General features: G+C 47.7%; 1 protein-coding gene across 1 annotated transcript; it reads right to left on the bottom strand.

Moving 5' to 3' along the window:
* Nucleotides 1-1,594: 1,594 nt before the first annotated feature.
* On the bottom strand, nt 1,595-3,071 carry RRS1 (ribosome biogenesis regulator 1 homolog). The gene has a single exon (XM_063923830.1). It carries the CDS (start codon nt 3,003-3,005, stop codon nt 1,953-1,955), a length of 1,053 nt encoding a protein of 350 aa, XP_063779900.1. The 5' UTR covers nt 3,006-3,071; the 3' UTR covers nt 1,595-1,952.
* Between the last annotated feature and the right edge of the window lie 13,942 nt (nt 3,072-17,013).

The following is a 17,013-nucleotide window of genomic DNA, read 5'->3' as shown; positions in this document are numbered from 1 at the left end:
TTCTTTCGGCTCCTCCAAATTTTTGTATTTGAAGGAGTTTCTTTAAATCGTTAGAGTGCTTCTGACACTGCTATCTCATTATACAAGTGGTGAATGGGCTGAAAACCGTACAAATATACCCAGCTTAAGCATGCAGGACTGTAATTGAATAGCTTTAGGACTTTACACAACTCACAACCATATGACTATGCCCCTAAACAGACATGCTATACAGATTTTAAGTTTGGATGCAGCTTCAGAGATTTATCTATATTCTAAGCCTTTAATTTAAAAAAATGCACATATGTAAAGACAAACTCCCGGCGCTATTCAACTGTCAGTGAATTGAATCGACACCTTTGTTTATTATGGTTTTTTTCTCAATTGTAAAGTACTGCAGAATACACTGGCAACAGTGTAAATGGTAACAGAGTGGGCCAGTATTGTAACCCAGTGAACTGAGTATACCATGTCCAAGATGGTTCCCTTGTGCCATCAACATCCAGTCATCACAAAAATCAAAATAAAGGATTGTGGGGCTCATTTATTAATGAGTGAAAACCTGTTGTGAATGAATGCATATGATAAATGGTGCTCCAGACAATCGCTCCTGTCATGTTTCAAAAAGAACAGTTGGGAGCAAATTGGCTGGAGCACTATTTACCATACGCAACGGGTTCCATCATTCTTTGATAAAAGGGCATCATATTATTGCTATAAGATAGTGAAGCACTAGCAGCATCCATTTGTTTACTTCAAAACGACTAACATTAGTGCACTCTACAAGTTTTAGGAAACAACTGGCAGTTACCAATGCAACCTGCAATATACATCCAAATTAGCCTTTAACAGCCATTAAGGCACTCTAAACTTGGAATGTGATTATGCACACTTTACATTACTTATAATATGATAATTTTCATAAACTTTATTTATTTGAACTTCTGTATTCTTAATGTGCTCTGAGATCAAAAGGGTAGATGATTGAACAACAGAAGAGCCCCCACCTGCTATTACCAATCTGTTCCATAGCTCAGCATAACTTACACAAGGCTTCCTACAGTCTTATGCTTAGGTACCATGGCTGTCTTGCTTCAGGCAGGCAGTAGTGCTGTCTATACACCTCCATCATGAAGCAGTCACTCACATGCACCTACAGATGGAGTAAAGGGCCCTACACACTGGACAGTATTTATTAACGATATGGACGATAGTTAAAAAATTAACAATATATCGTTCAGTGTGGAAGCACCAACAATGAACGATGCATGTCCCCGCAGTTGTTCACCATTGGTCTATCAATGCAAGCCAATTTGGACAATATCGATGTTTGCATTGTCAAATCATTCATACAAATTGATCAGTGTGTATGCAAAACACCAATGCTGGCAGCCTGAAACAGACAAGCTGTGGAACCATGGATCAGACCATCACTTCACTTCCACTAGTTTGGAGGATTATGGGCACATCCCCCCAACAAGTAAAGCAAATATCTTCACATAGCGGACGCAAACTACACTGTAATTGGTTAAATACCGGTAAATACTATTTAACATATTGACTGTTAGGATATAATAAATCATTTTGGGAACATGCTACAAAGGGATTCACAATATAGCAGTAAAGTGATCTTTATTTGTGCCACAGCACTCAATATATATTCCTGGCACATGGCATTTATATGCCAGTCTATTCCAAGTCATGTCATGTACATTTCTTATTTTGAAGTCACAAAAAAATAAAAATATATATTTTCTTTTCAAAATACATGTTTTGTCAATTGACATTTTAGCAATTACATGTGCAACCGAATCCTCTTTCCCAGTCTAGAAACAGTCATTAATGGGGTGATGTACAGCTCCTACCAAGAGGTCCCATACATGATCGAAGGTGGCAGACAAGATCCATAGGTGCCACTATCCACAGGGCATCTGACCCAATAAGGTAGTCAAGAGGAACTTTGTAACAGTCCATTATTTGTGTCTCCTTTTACCACCGAATCCTTTCCCAGCAGACCCTTTGCCCCCTTTGGCCGGTCCCTTGCCCCCTCTGGCCGGACCCTTGCCTTTCCCCTTCTTAGGGCCAGCTCCAGGTTTGCTGCCTCGGCCCTTTTTTTTCCTCCTCTTGGCAGCCTCCTCCGCGTCCTCCTCCCGCATCTGCTTGTTGACCGCCTTGGTGACATCCAGGGCCGGCTTCTTGCTGCCCAGGACCTGCAGGATCTCCAGCTGCCGGCTCCTTTCCGCCTTGAAGTCTCCAAGCAGCGGCTGGAACTTCCTCCTCTTGCCGGCGTTCCGGGGCTCCTTCTCCTTGGGCAGCTTGTCCTGGAACCTGCCCATGGATGCGGTTGAGCGCTTGGCCACATGCATGGCCTTGCCCAGGTCATCCTGGGACGGCTGGGCGGTGGGGGTGAGGCCCACCCCGGGCACTTTCCCCTTATGTGACCGGGCCAGGTTCCGCAGGCGGTTCAGCTCGTTCTTGGCCACCCGCTCCTTCTTGGCGGCCAGCCGCTTGGCGAACTGGTCTTCGCCGGGGTCAGCGGTGTGCGGCACCTCGATCAGCCAGTCTTTCGTGTCGTCTTTAGCCCGCTTGTAGCCCCAGCGCCGCCGCCACTCCTTGTGCACCTCGTCCCACACCAGGTTGGTCTTCTTCTTCTTCTGGATGCCCTTCAGCCGGGCGAACTCCTCCCAGCGGGTGGGGGCCCGGGGCTTGGGCACCGGCTTCTCCCGGGGAAGGCGGGTGCTGGGATCCGGGAGCTCGGCCACCACCATCTCCTGCACCCGGTGGGTGGGCAGCGTCCAGAGTTGGTTGATGAGCAGCTGCGTGTTGTCCCGGGCCAGGGAGCGCAGGAACTCGGCCCGGTTGAGCTGCCGGAACCTCTTGGTGTCCGGGGGGTTGGGATCTATGGCCAGCAGGCTGCCCGGATCATACTGCAGCTCCAACTCCTTGTGCACGGTGATGAGCTGCAGCCTCTCCGCCTCGTCCCTCTCGGCCTGGGCCAGCACATGCTCTATGATCGGGGCCGCCATGTCTGCCAGCGCCGCAGGAAACACGTGCACCGAGGGGGAACCAGGAGGAAAAGCGTGCGGCTTACACTGAGGTTTATTTCCGGGAGGGGGGTCACTCAGCACAGCTGCTCATTGGTTAGGAATGTCAGGCATGGAGCTACAACGCTGTGCTAGAGATGTAGCGTCTAGGAGGCGGGGCTTGTCCATGGGGCTACGACGCCGTGCTGGTGGTGTATCGTTTGGAGGCGGGGCTTGTCCATTGCTGCTGGCACAGTACTAGGGAATAGATATAGATCATATATGTTATATAACCATGGGCACTGGCGTGCGCAGCACATTTTATTAGGGGGTGCACCGTCGGAGGGGTGTGTCTAGCACCGCCTTTTTGGCGTGTCTAGCACCATCTATTGATGGTCAACGCATATAAAATATCCAACTTTGTACCAATCCTAATGTAATGTCCACCCACAAACAAACACATGACATTTACGGTGCCGAAAACTTGAACTAAATTGTGGGGTGCTAGTGTGAATCAGGTTCGGGTGATCAGAGCGGCAGACCTGCTTTACCTCTCAGACACAATGACAACACAAACATAATATAGTATCCAACTCCATTTTATTATCCTAACAAAATTTACAAGAGGCAGGTAAATAGGGAACTGGCGCACAATTGAAGCAGGCTGGTTATGGCTTCTAAATAACAGTCTCAGGTAACCAGCGTTAGCAATACAGGTAGCAGGTAAGCAAGTAACTGGTGCACAATTGAAGCAGGCTGGTTATGGCTTCTAAATAATAGTCTCAGGTAACCAGCGTCAGCAATACAGGTAGCAGGTAAGCAGGAACTTGTGCACGATTAAAGCAGGCTGGTTATGGCTATTAAACGACAGTCTCAGGTAACCAGCGTTAGCAATACAAGTAGCAGGTAAGCAGGTAACTTGTGCACAATTAAAGCAGGCTGGTTATGGCTACTAAACAACAGTCTCAGGTAACCAGCGTCAGCAATACAGGTAGCAGGTAAGCAGGAACTTGTGCACGATTAAAGCAGGCTGGTTATGGCTATTAAACGACAGTCTCAGGTAACCAGCGTTAGCAATACAAGTAGCAGGTCAGCAGGTAACTTGTGCACAATTAAAGCAGGCTGGTTATGGCTACTAAACAACAGTCTCAGGTAACCAGCGTCAGCAATACAGGTAGCAGGTAAGCAGGAACTTGTGCACGATTAAAGCAGGCTGGTTATGGCTATTAAACGACAGTCTCAGGTAACCAGCGTTAGCAATACAAGTAGCAGGTAAGCAGGTAACTTGTGCACAATTAAAGCAGGCTGGTTATGGCTACTAAACAACAGTCTCAGGTAACCAGCGTCAGCAATACAGGTAGCAGGTAAGCAGGAACTTGTGCACGATTAAAGCAGGCTGGTTATGGCTATTAAACGAAAGTCTCAGGTAACCAGCGTTAGCAATACAAGTAGCAGGTAAGCAGGAACTTGTGCACGATTAAAGCCGGCTGGTTATGGCTATTAAACGACAGTCTCAGGTAACCAGCGTTAGCAATACAAGTAGCAGGTCAGCAGGTAACTTGTGCACAATTAAAGCAGGCTGGTTATGGCTACTAAACGACAGTCTCAGGTAACCAGCGTCAGCAATACAGGTAGCAGGTAAGCAGGAACTTGTGCACGATTAAAGCAGGCTGGTTATGGCTATTAAACGACAGTCTCAGGTAACCAGCGTCAGCAATACAAGTAGCAGGTAAGCAGGAACTTGTGCACGATTAAAGCAGGCTGGTTATGGCTATTAAACGACAATCTCAGGTAACCAGCGTTAGCAATACAAGTAGCAGGTAAGCAGGAACTTGTGCACGATTAAAGCAGGCTGGTTATGGCTATTAAACGACAGTCTCAGGTAACCAGCGTTATCAATACAAGTAGCAGGTAAGCAGGTAACTTGTGCACAATTAAAGCAGGCTGGTTATGGCTTGTAAACAACAGTCTCAGGTAACCAGCGTTCCTTAGTAGCGGATAAATGCATTAACATTAGCTTTCACACTGCTGGGCGGAGCTTGCATAAAAAAGAACTATCAGTACCAGCATTCCTTAATAGCAGATAAATGCATTAACATTAGCTTTCACACTGCTGGGCGGAGCTTGCATAAAAAGAACTATCAGTACCAGCATTCCTTAATAGCAGATAAATGCATTAACATTAGCTTTCACACTGCTGGGCCGAACTTGCAATAAAAGAACTATCAGTACCAGCATTCCTTAATAGCAGATAAATGCATTAACATTAGCTTTCATACTGTTGGGCGGAGCTTGCATAAAAAAGAACTATCAGTACCAGCATTCCTTAATAGCAGACAAATGCATTAACATTAGCTTTCACACTGCTGGGCGGACTTGCATAAAAAGAACTATCAGTACCAGCATTCCTTAATAGCAGATAAATGCATTAACATTAGCTTTCACACTGCTGGGCGGAGCTTGCATAAAAAGAACTATCAGTACCAGCATTCCTTAATAGCAGATAAATGCATTAACATTAGCTTTCACACTGCTGGGCGGAGCTTGCATAAAAAGAACTATCAGTACCAGCATTCCTTAATAGCAGATAAATGCATTAACATTAGCTTTCACACTGCTGGGCGGAACTTGCAATAAAAAAAGAACTATCAGTACCAGCATTCCTTAATAGCAGATAAATGCATTAACATTAGCTTTCATACTGCTGGGCGGAGCTTGCATAAAAAGAACTATCAGTACCAGCATTCCTTAATAGCAGATAAATGCATTAACATTAGCTTTCACACTGCTGGGCGGAGCTTGCATAAAAAGAACTATCAGTACCAGCATTCCTTAATAGCAGATAAATGCATTAACATTAGCTTTCACACTGCTGGGCGGAGCTTGCATAAAAAGAACTATCAGTACCAGCATTCCTTAATAGCAGACAAATGCATTAACATTAGCTTTCACACTGCTGGGCGGAGCTTGCATAAAAAGAACTATCAGTACCAGCATTCCTTAATAGTAGATAAATGCATTAACATTAGCTTTCACACTGCTTGGCGGAACTTGCAATAAAAGAACTATCAGTACCAGCATTCCTTAATAGCAGATAAATGCATTAACATTAGCTTTCACACTGCTGGGCGGAGCTTGCATAAAAAAAACTATCAGTACCAGCATTCCTTAATAGCAGATAAATGCATTAACATTAGCTTTCACACTGCTGGGCGGAGCTTGCATAAAAAGAACTATCAGTACCAGCATTCCTTAATAGCGGATAAATGCTTTAACATTAACTTTCACACTGCTGGGCGGAGCTTGCATAAAAAGAACTATCAGTATCAGCAATCCTTAATAGCAGATAAATGCTTTAACATTAGCTTTCACACTGCTGGGCGGAGCTTGCATAAAAAGAACTATCAGTACCAGCATTCCTTAATAGCGGATAAATGCTTTAACATTAGCTTTCACACTGCTGGGCGGAGCTTGCATAAAAAGAACTATCAGTATCAGCAATCCTTAATAGCAGATAAATGCTTTAACATTAGCTTTCACACTGCTGGGCGGAGCTTGCATACAAAGACCTATCAGTACCAGCATTCCTTAATAGCAGATAAATACATTCACAAATATATAAGGGCAGTCTACCCCCTTTTACAACATTCCAAAACAAATATGCGGGGCACAGCACTAGTGGGGAGCCTCTTCCCCTGGAATACAATATATTGCCCCCAGATTACAGAGTCTTTGCAGCAGAAGGGGTTAAATACCGGACACAGGGGATCTTAGGGGTGTCTACACCCTTTACTAATACTATGTCCCCTCTTTGCAGAGTTCAAGCAGCGGAAGGGCTCAACAGGGGCAGAGTTTCTGGCAGCGGAAGGGTTGTTTGCAAGTTCTCACCCATCGCTGCGGCGCTTCTGCCACCTCCGATCCTCCGCATCTTCAGCGTGGCTGTCTGGAGTCTCCCTCCTCAGTCTCCGGTCCGGTCTTCTCCTCTTCAGCTGCCGCCGCGCCGTCTCCGGGTCTTCACTCCTCTTGTGCAGCAGACTCCGGTCCGCGCCGTCATCTCTACGCTGGGGTCTTCTCGGGTCCTCGCCGTACTCCAGCCGCCAGGGGTCCTCGCTGGGGTCTTCTTCCCGGGGTCGTCCTTCGCGGTGCCTGCGCGCTTCTCATCTGCTGCTCCTTGGAATCCAGGGGACGGATGTCATCACTGCTCTGCTGGACGGGCTGCGGTTCCTCCGGCCCAGCGCTCCAGTCTCTCAGCAGCGGCGGCTCTTCTCCGCACTCCATCCCCGCTGGCACTGACGCGGCCAGCTCTTCTCCTCAGGCAGGGTCTCCGGCATTCTTCTGGCACTGGTGCTCCGGTCGCTGGTTCTCCCCTCGGCTTCTTCTCTGCGCAGACGGTCCTCACACACTGGCAGGCGGCTCCTGGGGCTACATGGCGACACCTTCCCCAGGTAATCTTCCCATTCCTCCAGGGCTCCTCTGGCAGCGATCCTCCCAGCGCTGCATACTCCAGTCTTCAGGCTCTGGACACTACATGGCTCCACTTCCCCAGGTACATATTCCCATTCCTCCAGGTCTCTCTTCTCCTGTGCTGTGAGGCTTCTTTTAAGGGTCCTGGTGCTCCTCCACCTCCCCTCTCCTCTATGATGACTGGCTCCCGGGGCCCCAGCAACAGACTACCCCCTGGTCACTCTGCCCTACAACCCAGGGGACCCAATCAGCTGGGGACATGTTTCCCAGACTTTTTATGTTGCTGGGTAAGAAGTGACAGGACCAGAGAATTGGCGGCAAAATCCCTGTCCCAATCTGACAGGGTCACATAAAGTTCAGCCCACAATCTACTCTGGGACTTGTAGTTCCACAATGTAAACAAAAAAAAAAATCACAAGGGGATCTCCATGGTGCAATAGCTTCAGGGTATTACATTAATAATGCAGATACATTGTCAGATGTTGTGGTGTGCATCATACAAACACCCCTGATGGCACTCACTGCAATTACACTGCTCCTCCTCAGCCTGGTCTGGCTCCCCCTCTCTTTCCCCTGCAAGCTACAGCAGCTTACTTACAAGTCAGTCACTCACTGACACTGACAGTCGCAGACTAGTACTGCTGCTGCTCCTGGAAAAACAAGTGACGTGTCAATGCTGCTGCCGGCCGTCTGCCAGTATTGAATTTGTCTTCCTAAGAGGAACGCTGGCTGCATGCTGAACCTCATCAGTGGCTGGTGTTGGCATAGAATAGAAGGAGAGAGGTGGGCGTGTGACGGGTGGACGTGTGAGCAGCATGACGTCATCACGTCACATCACGCTGTTTTTATACATTGAGGTGGAGCCGGGAATTTGAAAGCCGGTGGCAGTGGCACCCTTGATTAACCCAGGTGTCCAGTCAGTAATGCAGTCCTGACGGGGTGCAGCGCAGAGGGGACAGTAATCAGCCTGCTCTGCGATCGCTGCATCAGGCATGTGAGATCAGGGTGCCAGACATTAGGGGGTGCCTGTGCGCACCAGGCACCCCCCCTGCGCACACCTATGACCATGGGAAGTGATTCCTAGTTACAGCAGTGGCGTGCGGTGAGGTCAGTTGCTGGTGAGGCACTGGCCGGGGTGATTGGCTCGCGGCGGCCATCTTGTATTTCAAAAATGGCTCTGCACTTCAGCGCCATTTTTGAAAGTGGCAAAGCCCTCAACTATGGTGCCCTAATGGCTGCAGGGACTAGATCCATGATCCAGACCTGCAGCCAAAATGCCCTGCTGAGTCCCGCAGCAGAAGTCCCGCCGCCGCTGAAGTCCCGCCGCCGCAGAAGTCCCGCTGCCTACCTCCGCCGCACAAGCCCCGCCGCCGCTGCATAACTCCCAACGCCGCATAAGTCCCGCTGCCCGCCTCCGCCGCACAAGTCAAGTCACGCTGCCCGCCGCCGCTGCCCGCTACCGCCAAACACCGAGTTCTGCACCGCAAAGTGCCTGCTCATCAAACGTGATGAGCAGGCAAATGTAGTATTTGTGTGTGTGTTGTGTAGAGAATTTTAATGAATAAAAAAAAACTATTTGGAATTGGAGTGGGGAAGGCAGGGGTGGGGTGGGGGGACATTAATGTATAATTGTTGTTCAATGTTCAGGGCTTTCAGTAACTTAGCAGCGCCGCTGTTGTGGCGCTATTAAGTTACTGAAAGACCTGGACAGTGGACAACAAGAATAAAGCAGTGGTGTGACAGTATGTGTAAACTAAACACTTACATGCACTGACACTGAGTGCAGAAGACACTGGCTGGCACTATCTCTCTCGTCTCTCCCTGTAACAGCAGCACTGACAGTGACAGCCGCATGCAGGTCACTGTCAGTGCTGCTGCTGCATAATCACCAGTGCCAGATTAAGGACCACATGGGCCTGGAGCTGAAATCTATGAAGGGCCTATTGTGTACCGTCGCAGGGGATGTGACCAGCAACAGCGGGGGTTGTGACTAGGGGTTGTGTCACGCAGGGCCCGCCACACATTGTTCCTTGCCTGAGTCAAAGCCGCTCTGGGTACTAGGTGTAAATTTACTAAAGGTTCTAAAAATGAAAAGTGGTGATGTTACCCACAGCAACAAATCAAATTCTCTCTATCGTTTCTCTGTTGCATCCTAGAAAATGATAGACATAATCTGATTAGTTGCTATGGGCAACATCACCACTTTTCATTTTTAGAACCTTTAGTAAATATTAGAGATGAGCGGGTTCGGTTTCTCTGAATCTGAACCCGCCCGAACTTCATGGTTTTTTTCACGGGTCCGAGCAGACTCGGATCCTCCCGCCTTGCTCGGTTAACCCGAGCGCGCCCGAACGTCATCATGACGCTGTCGGATTCTCGCAAGACTCGGATTCTATATAAGGAGCCGCGCGTCGCCGCCATTTTCACACGTGCATTGAGATTGATAGTGAGAGGACGTGGCTGGCGTCCTCTCCATTTAGATTATAAGAGAGAGAGATTTACTGGAGCTTAGGACTAGGAGGAGTACTGTAGAAGTGTAGAGAGTGCAGAGAGTTTACTAGTGAGTGACCACCAGACAGTGCAGTTTATTTAATATATCCGTTCTCTGCCTGAAAAAAGCGATACACACAGTGACTCAGTCACATACCATATCTGTGTGCACTGCTCAGGCTCAGCCCAGTGTGCTGCATCATCTATATATATTATATATCTGTCTGACTGCTCAGCTCACACAGCTTATAATTGTGGGGGAGACTGGGGAGCACTGCAGTGCCAGTTATAGGTTATAGCAGGAGCCAGGAGTACATAATATTATATAGTGAGTGACCACCAGACAGTGCAGTTTATTTAATATATCCGTTCTCTGCCTGAAAAAAGCGATACACACAGTGACTCAGTCACATACCATATCTGTGTGCACTGCTCAGGCTCAGCCCAGTGTGCTGCATCATCTATATATATTATATATCTGTCTGACTGCTCAGCTCACACAGCTTATAATTGTGGGGGAGACTGGGGAGCACTGCAGTGCCAGTTATAGGTTATAGCAGGAGCCAGGAGTACATAATATTATATTAAAATTAAACAGTGCACACTTTTGCTGCAGGAGTGCCACTGCCAGTGTGACTGACCAGTGACCTGACCACACTGACCACCAGTATAGTTAGTAGTATACTTATATTGTGATTGCCTGAAAAAGTTAAACACTCGTCGTGTGACTTCACTTGTGTGTTGTTGTTTTTTTTATTCTATAAAAATAAAACTCATTCTGCTGACAGACAGTGTCCAGCAGGTCCGTCATTATATAATATATAATATATACCTGTCCGGCTGCAGTAGTGATATATATATATTTTTTATATCATTTATCATCCAGTCGCAGCAGACACAGTACGGTAGTTCACGGCTGTGGCTACCTCTGTGTCTGCACTCGGCAGGCAGTCCGTCCATAATTGTATACCACCTAACCGTGTTTTTTTTTTCTTCTTTATACATACATACTACTACGACATCTCTTTATCAACCAGTCTATATTAGCAGCAGACACAGTACAGTACGGTAGTTCACGGCTGTGGCTACCTCTGTGTCTGCACTCGGCAGGCAGTCCGTCCATAATTGTATACCACCTAACCGTGGTTTTTTTTTCTTTCTTCTTTATACATACATAGTTACATAGACATCTCTTTATCAACCAGTCTATATTAGCAGCAGACACAGTACAGTACGGTAGTTCACGGCTGTGGCTACCTCTGTGTCTGCACTCGGCAGGCAGTCCGTCCATAATTGTATACCACCTAACCGTGGTTTTTTTTTCTTTCTTCTTTATGCATACATAGTTACATAGACATCTCTTTATCAACCAGTCTATATTAGCAGCAGACACAGTACAGTACGGTAGTTCACGGCTGTGGCTACCTCTGTGTCTGCACTCGGCAGGCAGTCCGTCCATAATTGTATACCACCTAACCGTGGTTTTTTTTTTCTTTCTTCTTTATACATACATAGTTACATAGACATCTCTTTATCAACCAGTCTATATTAGCAGCAGACACAGTACAGTACGGTAGTTCACGGCTGTGGCTACCTCTGTGTCTGCACTCGGCAGGCAGTCCGTCCATAATTGTATACCACCTAACCGTGGTTTTTTTTTCTTTCTTCTTTATACATACATAGTTACATAGACATCTCTTTATCAACCAGTCTATATTAGCAGCAGACACAGTACAGTACGGTAGTTCACGGCTGTGGCTACCTCTGTGTCTGCACTCGGCAGGCAGTCCGTCCATAATTGTATACCACCTAACCGTGGTTTTTTTTTCTTTCTTCTTTATACATACATACTACTACGACATCTCTTTATCAACCAGTCTATATTATTAGCAGCAGACACAGTACAGTACGGTAGTTCACGGCTGTGGCTACCTCTGTGTCTGCACTCGGCAGGCAGTCCGTCCATAATTGTATACCACCTAACCGTGTTTTTTTTTTCTTTCTTCTTTATACATACATAGTTACATAGACATCTCTTTATCAACCAGTCTATATTAGCAGCAGACACAGTACAGTACGGTAGTTCACGGCTGTGGCTACCTCTGTGTCTGCACTCGGCAGGCAGTCCATAATTGTATACTAGTATCCATCTCCATTGTTTACCTGAGGTGCCTTTTAGTTGTGCCTATTAAAATATGGAGAACAAAAATGTTGAGGTTCCAAAATTAGGGAAAGATCAAGATCCACTTCCACCTCGTGCTGAAGCTGCTGCCACTAGTCATGGCCGAGACGATGAAATGCCAGCAACGTCGTCTGCCAAGGCCGATGCCCAATGTCATAGTACAGAGCATGTCAAATCCAAAACACCAAATATCAGAAAAAAAAGGACTCCAAAACCTAAAATAAAATTGTCGGAGGAGAAGCGTAAACTTGCCAATATGCCATTTACGACACGGAGTGGCAAGGAACGGCTGAGGCCCTGGCCTATGTTCATGGCTAGTGGTTCAGCTTCACATGAGGATGGAAGCACTCAGCCTCTCGCTAGAAAAATGAAAAGACTCAAGCTGGCAAAAGCAGCACAGCAAAGAACTGTGCATTCTTCGAAATCCCAAATCCACAAGGAGAGTCCAATTGTGTCGGTTGCGATGCCTGACCTTCCCAACACTGGACGTGAAGAGCACGCGCCTTCCACCATTTGCACGCCCCCTGCAAGTGCTGGAAGGAGCACCCGCAGTCCAGTTCCTGATAGTCAGATTGAAGATGTCAGTGTTGAAGTACACCAGGATGAGGAGGATATGGGTGTTGCTGGCGCTGGGGAGGAAATTGACCAGGAGGATTCTGATGGTGAGGTGGTTTGTTTAAGTCAGGCACCCGGGGAGACACCTGTTGTCCGTGGGAGGAATATGGCCGTTGACATGCCAGGTGAAAATACCAAAAAAATCAGCTCTTCGGTGTGGAGGTATTTCACCAGAAATGCGGACAACAGGTGTCAAGCCGTGTGTTCCCTTTGTCAAGCTGTAATAAGTAGGGGTAAGGACGTTAACCACCTCGGAACATCCTCCCTTATACGTCACCTGCAGCGCATTCATAATAAGTCAGTGACAAGTTCAAAAGCTTTGGGTGACAGCGGAAGCAGTCCACTGACCAGTAAATCCCTTCCTCTTGTAACCAAGCTCACGCAAACCACCCCACCAACTCCCTCAGTGTCAATTTCCTCCTTCCCCAGGAATGCCAATAGTCCTGCAGGCCATGTCACTGGCAATTCTGACGATTCCTCTCCTGCCTGGGATTCCTCCGATGCATCCTTGCGTGTAACGCCTACTGCTGCTGGCGCTGCTGTTGTTGCTGCTGGGAGTCGATGGTCATCCCAGAGGGGAAGTCGTAAGACCACTTTTACTACTTCCACCAAGCAATTGACTGTCCAACAGTCCTTTGCGAGGAAGATGAAATATCACAGCAGTCATCCTACTGCAAAGCGGATAACTGAGGCCTTGGCATCCTGGGTGGTGAGAAACGTGGTTCCGGTATCCATCATTACTGCAGAGCCAACTAGAGACTTGTTGGAGGTACTGTGTCCCCGGTACCAAATACCATCTAGGTTCCATTTCTCTAGGCAGGCGATACCGAAAATGTACACAGACCTCAGAAAAAGAGTCACCAGTGTCCTAAAAAATGCAGCTGTACCCAATGTCCACTTAACCACGGACATGTGGACAAGTGGAGCAGGGCAGGGTCAGGACTATATGACTGTGACAGCCCACTGGGTAGATGTATGGACTCCCGCCGCAAGAACAGCAGCGGCGGCACCAGTAGCAGCATCTCGCAAACGCCAACTCTTTCCTAGGCAGGCTACGCTTTGTATCACCGCTTTCCAGAATACGCACACAGCTGAAAACCTCTTACGGCAACTGAGGAAGATCATCGCGGAATGGCTTACCCCAATTGGACTCTCCTGTGGATTTGTGGCATCGGACAACGCCAGCAATATTGTGTGTGCATTAAATATGGGCAAATTCCAGCACGTCCCATGTTTTGCACATACCTTGAATTTGGTGGTGCAGAATTTTTTAAAAAACGACAGGGGCGTGCAAGAGATGCTGTCGGTGGCCAGAAGAATTGCGGGACACTTTCGGCGTACAGGCACCACGTACAGAAGACTGGAGCACCACCAAAAACTACTGAACCTGCCCTGCCATCATCTGAAGCAAGAAGTGGTAACGAGGTGGAATTCAACCCTCTATATGCTTCAGAGGTTGGAGGAGCAGCAAAAGGCCATTCAAGCCTATACAATTGAGCACGATATAGTAGGTGGAATGCACCTGTCTCAAGCGCAGTGGAGAATGATTTCAACGTTGTGCAAGGTTCTGATGCCCTTTGAACTTGCCACACGTGAAGTCAGTTCAGACACTGCCAGCCTGAGTCAGGTCATTCCCCTCATCAGGCTTTTGCAGAAGAAGCTGGAGACATTGAAGGAGGAGCTAACACGGAGCGATTCCGCTAGGCATGTGGGACTTGTGGATGGAGCCCTTAATTCGCTTAACAAGGATTCACGGGTGGTCAATCTGTTGAAATCAGAGCACTACATTTTGGCCACCGTGCTCGATCCTAGATTTAAAGCCTACCTTGGATCTCTCTTTCCGGCAGACACAAGTCTGCTGGGGTTGAAAGACCTGCTGGTGACAAAATTGTCAAGTCAAGCGGAACGCGACCTGTCAACATCTCCTCCTTCACATTCTCCCGCAACTGGGGGTGCGAGGAAAAGGCTCAGAATTCCGAGCCCACCCGCTGGCGGTGATGCAGGGCAGTCTGGAGCGACTGCTGATGCTGACATCTGGTCCGGACTGAAGGACCTGACAACGATTACGGACATGTCGTCTACTGTCACTGCATATGATTCTCTCAACATTGATAGAATGGTGGAGGATTATATGAGTGACCGCATCCAAGTAGGCACGTCACACAGTCCGTACTTATACTGGCAGGAAAAAGAGGCAATTTGGAGGCCCTTGCACAAACTGGCTTTATTCTACCTAAGTTGCCCTCCCACAAGTGTGTACTCCGAAAGAGTGTTTAGTGCCGCCGCTCACCTTGTCAGCAATCGGCGTACGAGGTTACATCCAGAAAATGTGGAGAAGATGATGTTCATTAAAATGAATTATAATCAATTCCTCCGCGGAGACATTGACCAGCAGCAATTGCCTCCACAAAGTACACAGGGAGCTGAGATGGTGGATTCCAGTGGGGACGAATTGATAATCTGTGAGGAGGGGGATGTACACGGTGATATATCGGAGGGTGATGATGAGGTGGACATCTTGCCTCTGTAGAGCCAGTTTGTGCAAGGAGAGATTAATTGCTTCTTTTTTGGGGGGGGTCCAAACCAACCCGTCATATCAGTCACAGTCGTGTGGCAGACCCTGTCACTGAAATGATGGGTTGGTTAAAGTGTGCATGTCCTGTTTTGTTTATACAACATAAGGGTGGGAGGGAGGGCCCAAGGACAATTCCATCTTGCACCTCTTTTTTCTTTTCTTTTTCTTTGCATCATGTGCTGATTGGGGTGGGTTTTTTGGAAGGGACATCCTGCGTGACACTGCAGTGCCACTCCTAAATGGGCCCGGTGTTTGTGTCGGCCACTAGGGTCGCTAATCTTACTCACACAGTCAGCTACCTCATTGCGCCTCTTTTTTTCTTTGCGTCATGTGCTGTTTGGGGAGGGTTTTTTGGAAGGGACATCCTGCGTGACACTGCAGTGCCACTCCTAGATGGGCCCGGTGTTTGTGTCGGCCACTAGGGTCGCTAATCTTACTCACACAGCTACCTCATTGCGCCTCTTTTTTTCTTTGCGTCATGTGCTGTTTGGGGAGGGTTTTTTGGAAGGGACATCCTGCGTGACACTGCAGTGCCACTCCTAGATGGGCCCGGTGTTTGTGTCGGCCACTAGGGTCGCTAATCTTACTCACACAGCTACCTCATTGCGCCTCTTTTTTTCTTTGCGTCATGTGCTGTTTGGGGAGGGTTTTTTGGAAGGGCCATCCTGCGTGACACTGCAGTGCCACTCCTAGATGGGCCCGGTGTTTGTGTCGGCCACTAGGGTCGCTAATCTTACTCACACAGCTACCTCATTGCGCCTCTTTTTTTCTTTGCGTCATGTGCTGTTTGGGGAGGGTTTTTTGGAAGGGACATCCTGCGTGACACTGCAGTGCCACTCCTAGATGGGCCCGGTGTTTGTGTCGGCCACTAGGGTCGCTTATCTTACTCACACAGCGACCTCGGTGCAAATTTTAGGACTAAAAATAATATTGTGAGGTGTGAGGTATTCAGAATAGACTGAAAATGAGTGTAAATTATGGTTTTTGAGGTTAATAATACTTTGGGATCAAAATGACCCCCAAATTCTATGATTTAAGCTGTTTTTTAGTGTTTTTTGAAAAAAACACCCGAATCCAAAACACACCCGAATCCGACAAAAAAAATTCGGTGAGGTTTTGCCAAAACGCGTTCGAACCCAAAACACGGCCGCGGAACCGAACCCAAAACCAAAACACAAAACCCGAAAAATTTCAGGCGCTCATCTCTAGTAAATATACCTCCTAGTGTCTGCTTTCTGTAGCAGGTAAGCTAAGGCGCAGGATCAAATTTGCTGGTGGCGCTCCCCACAACCTAGTTGCCTCAGGGGCACATTGCACTAGGTAGCTCTTATACACATTGCACCAGGTAGCCCATTTTACACACTGCATGAGGTAGAGCCTATTATACACAGGTAGCCCCTTATACACAATTCACCAGGTTTCCCATTATTCACATTGCACCAAGTAGCCCCTTATACACATTGCACCAGGTAGCTCCTTATACACATTATGCCAGGTAGCCCATTATACACATTGCGCCAGGTAGCTCATTATACACATTGCACCAGGCAGCTCCTTATACACATTATGCCAGGTAGCCCATTATACACATTGCGTCAGGTAGCCCATTATACACATTGCACCAGGTAGCCCATCATACACATTGCACCAGGTAGCCCATTAAACAAATTGCACCACCTAGCCCC

The sequence above is a fragment of the Pseudophryne corroboree genome, chromosome 5, assembly GCF_028390025.1.
Source record: "Pseudophryne corroboree isolate aPseCor3 chromosome 5, aPseCor3.hap2, whole genome shotgun sequence".
In the NCBI taxonomy this organism is placed as follows: Eukaryota; Metazoa; Chordata; class Amphibia; order Anura; family Myobatrachidae; genus Pseudophryne; species Pseudophryne corroboree.
Note: the sequence above shows the minus strand (reverse complement) of the source record. Positions and strands in the feature narration are given on the sequence as shown.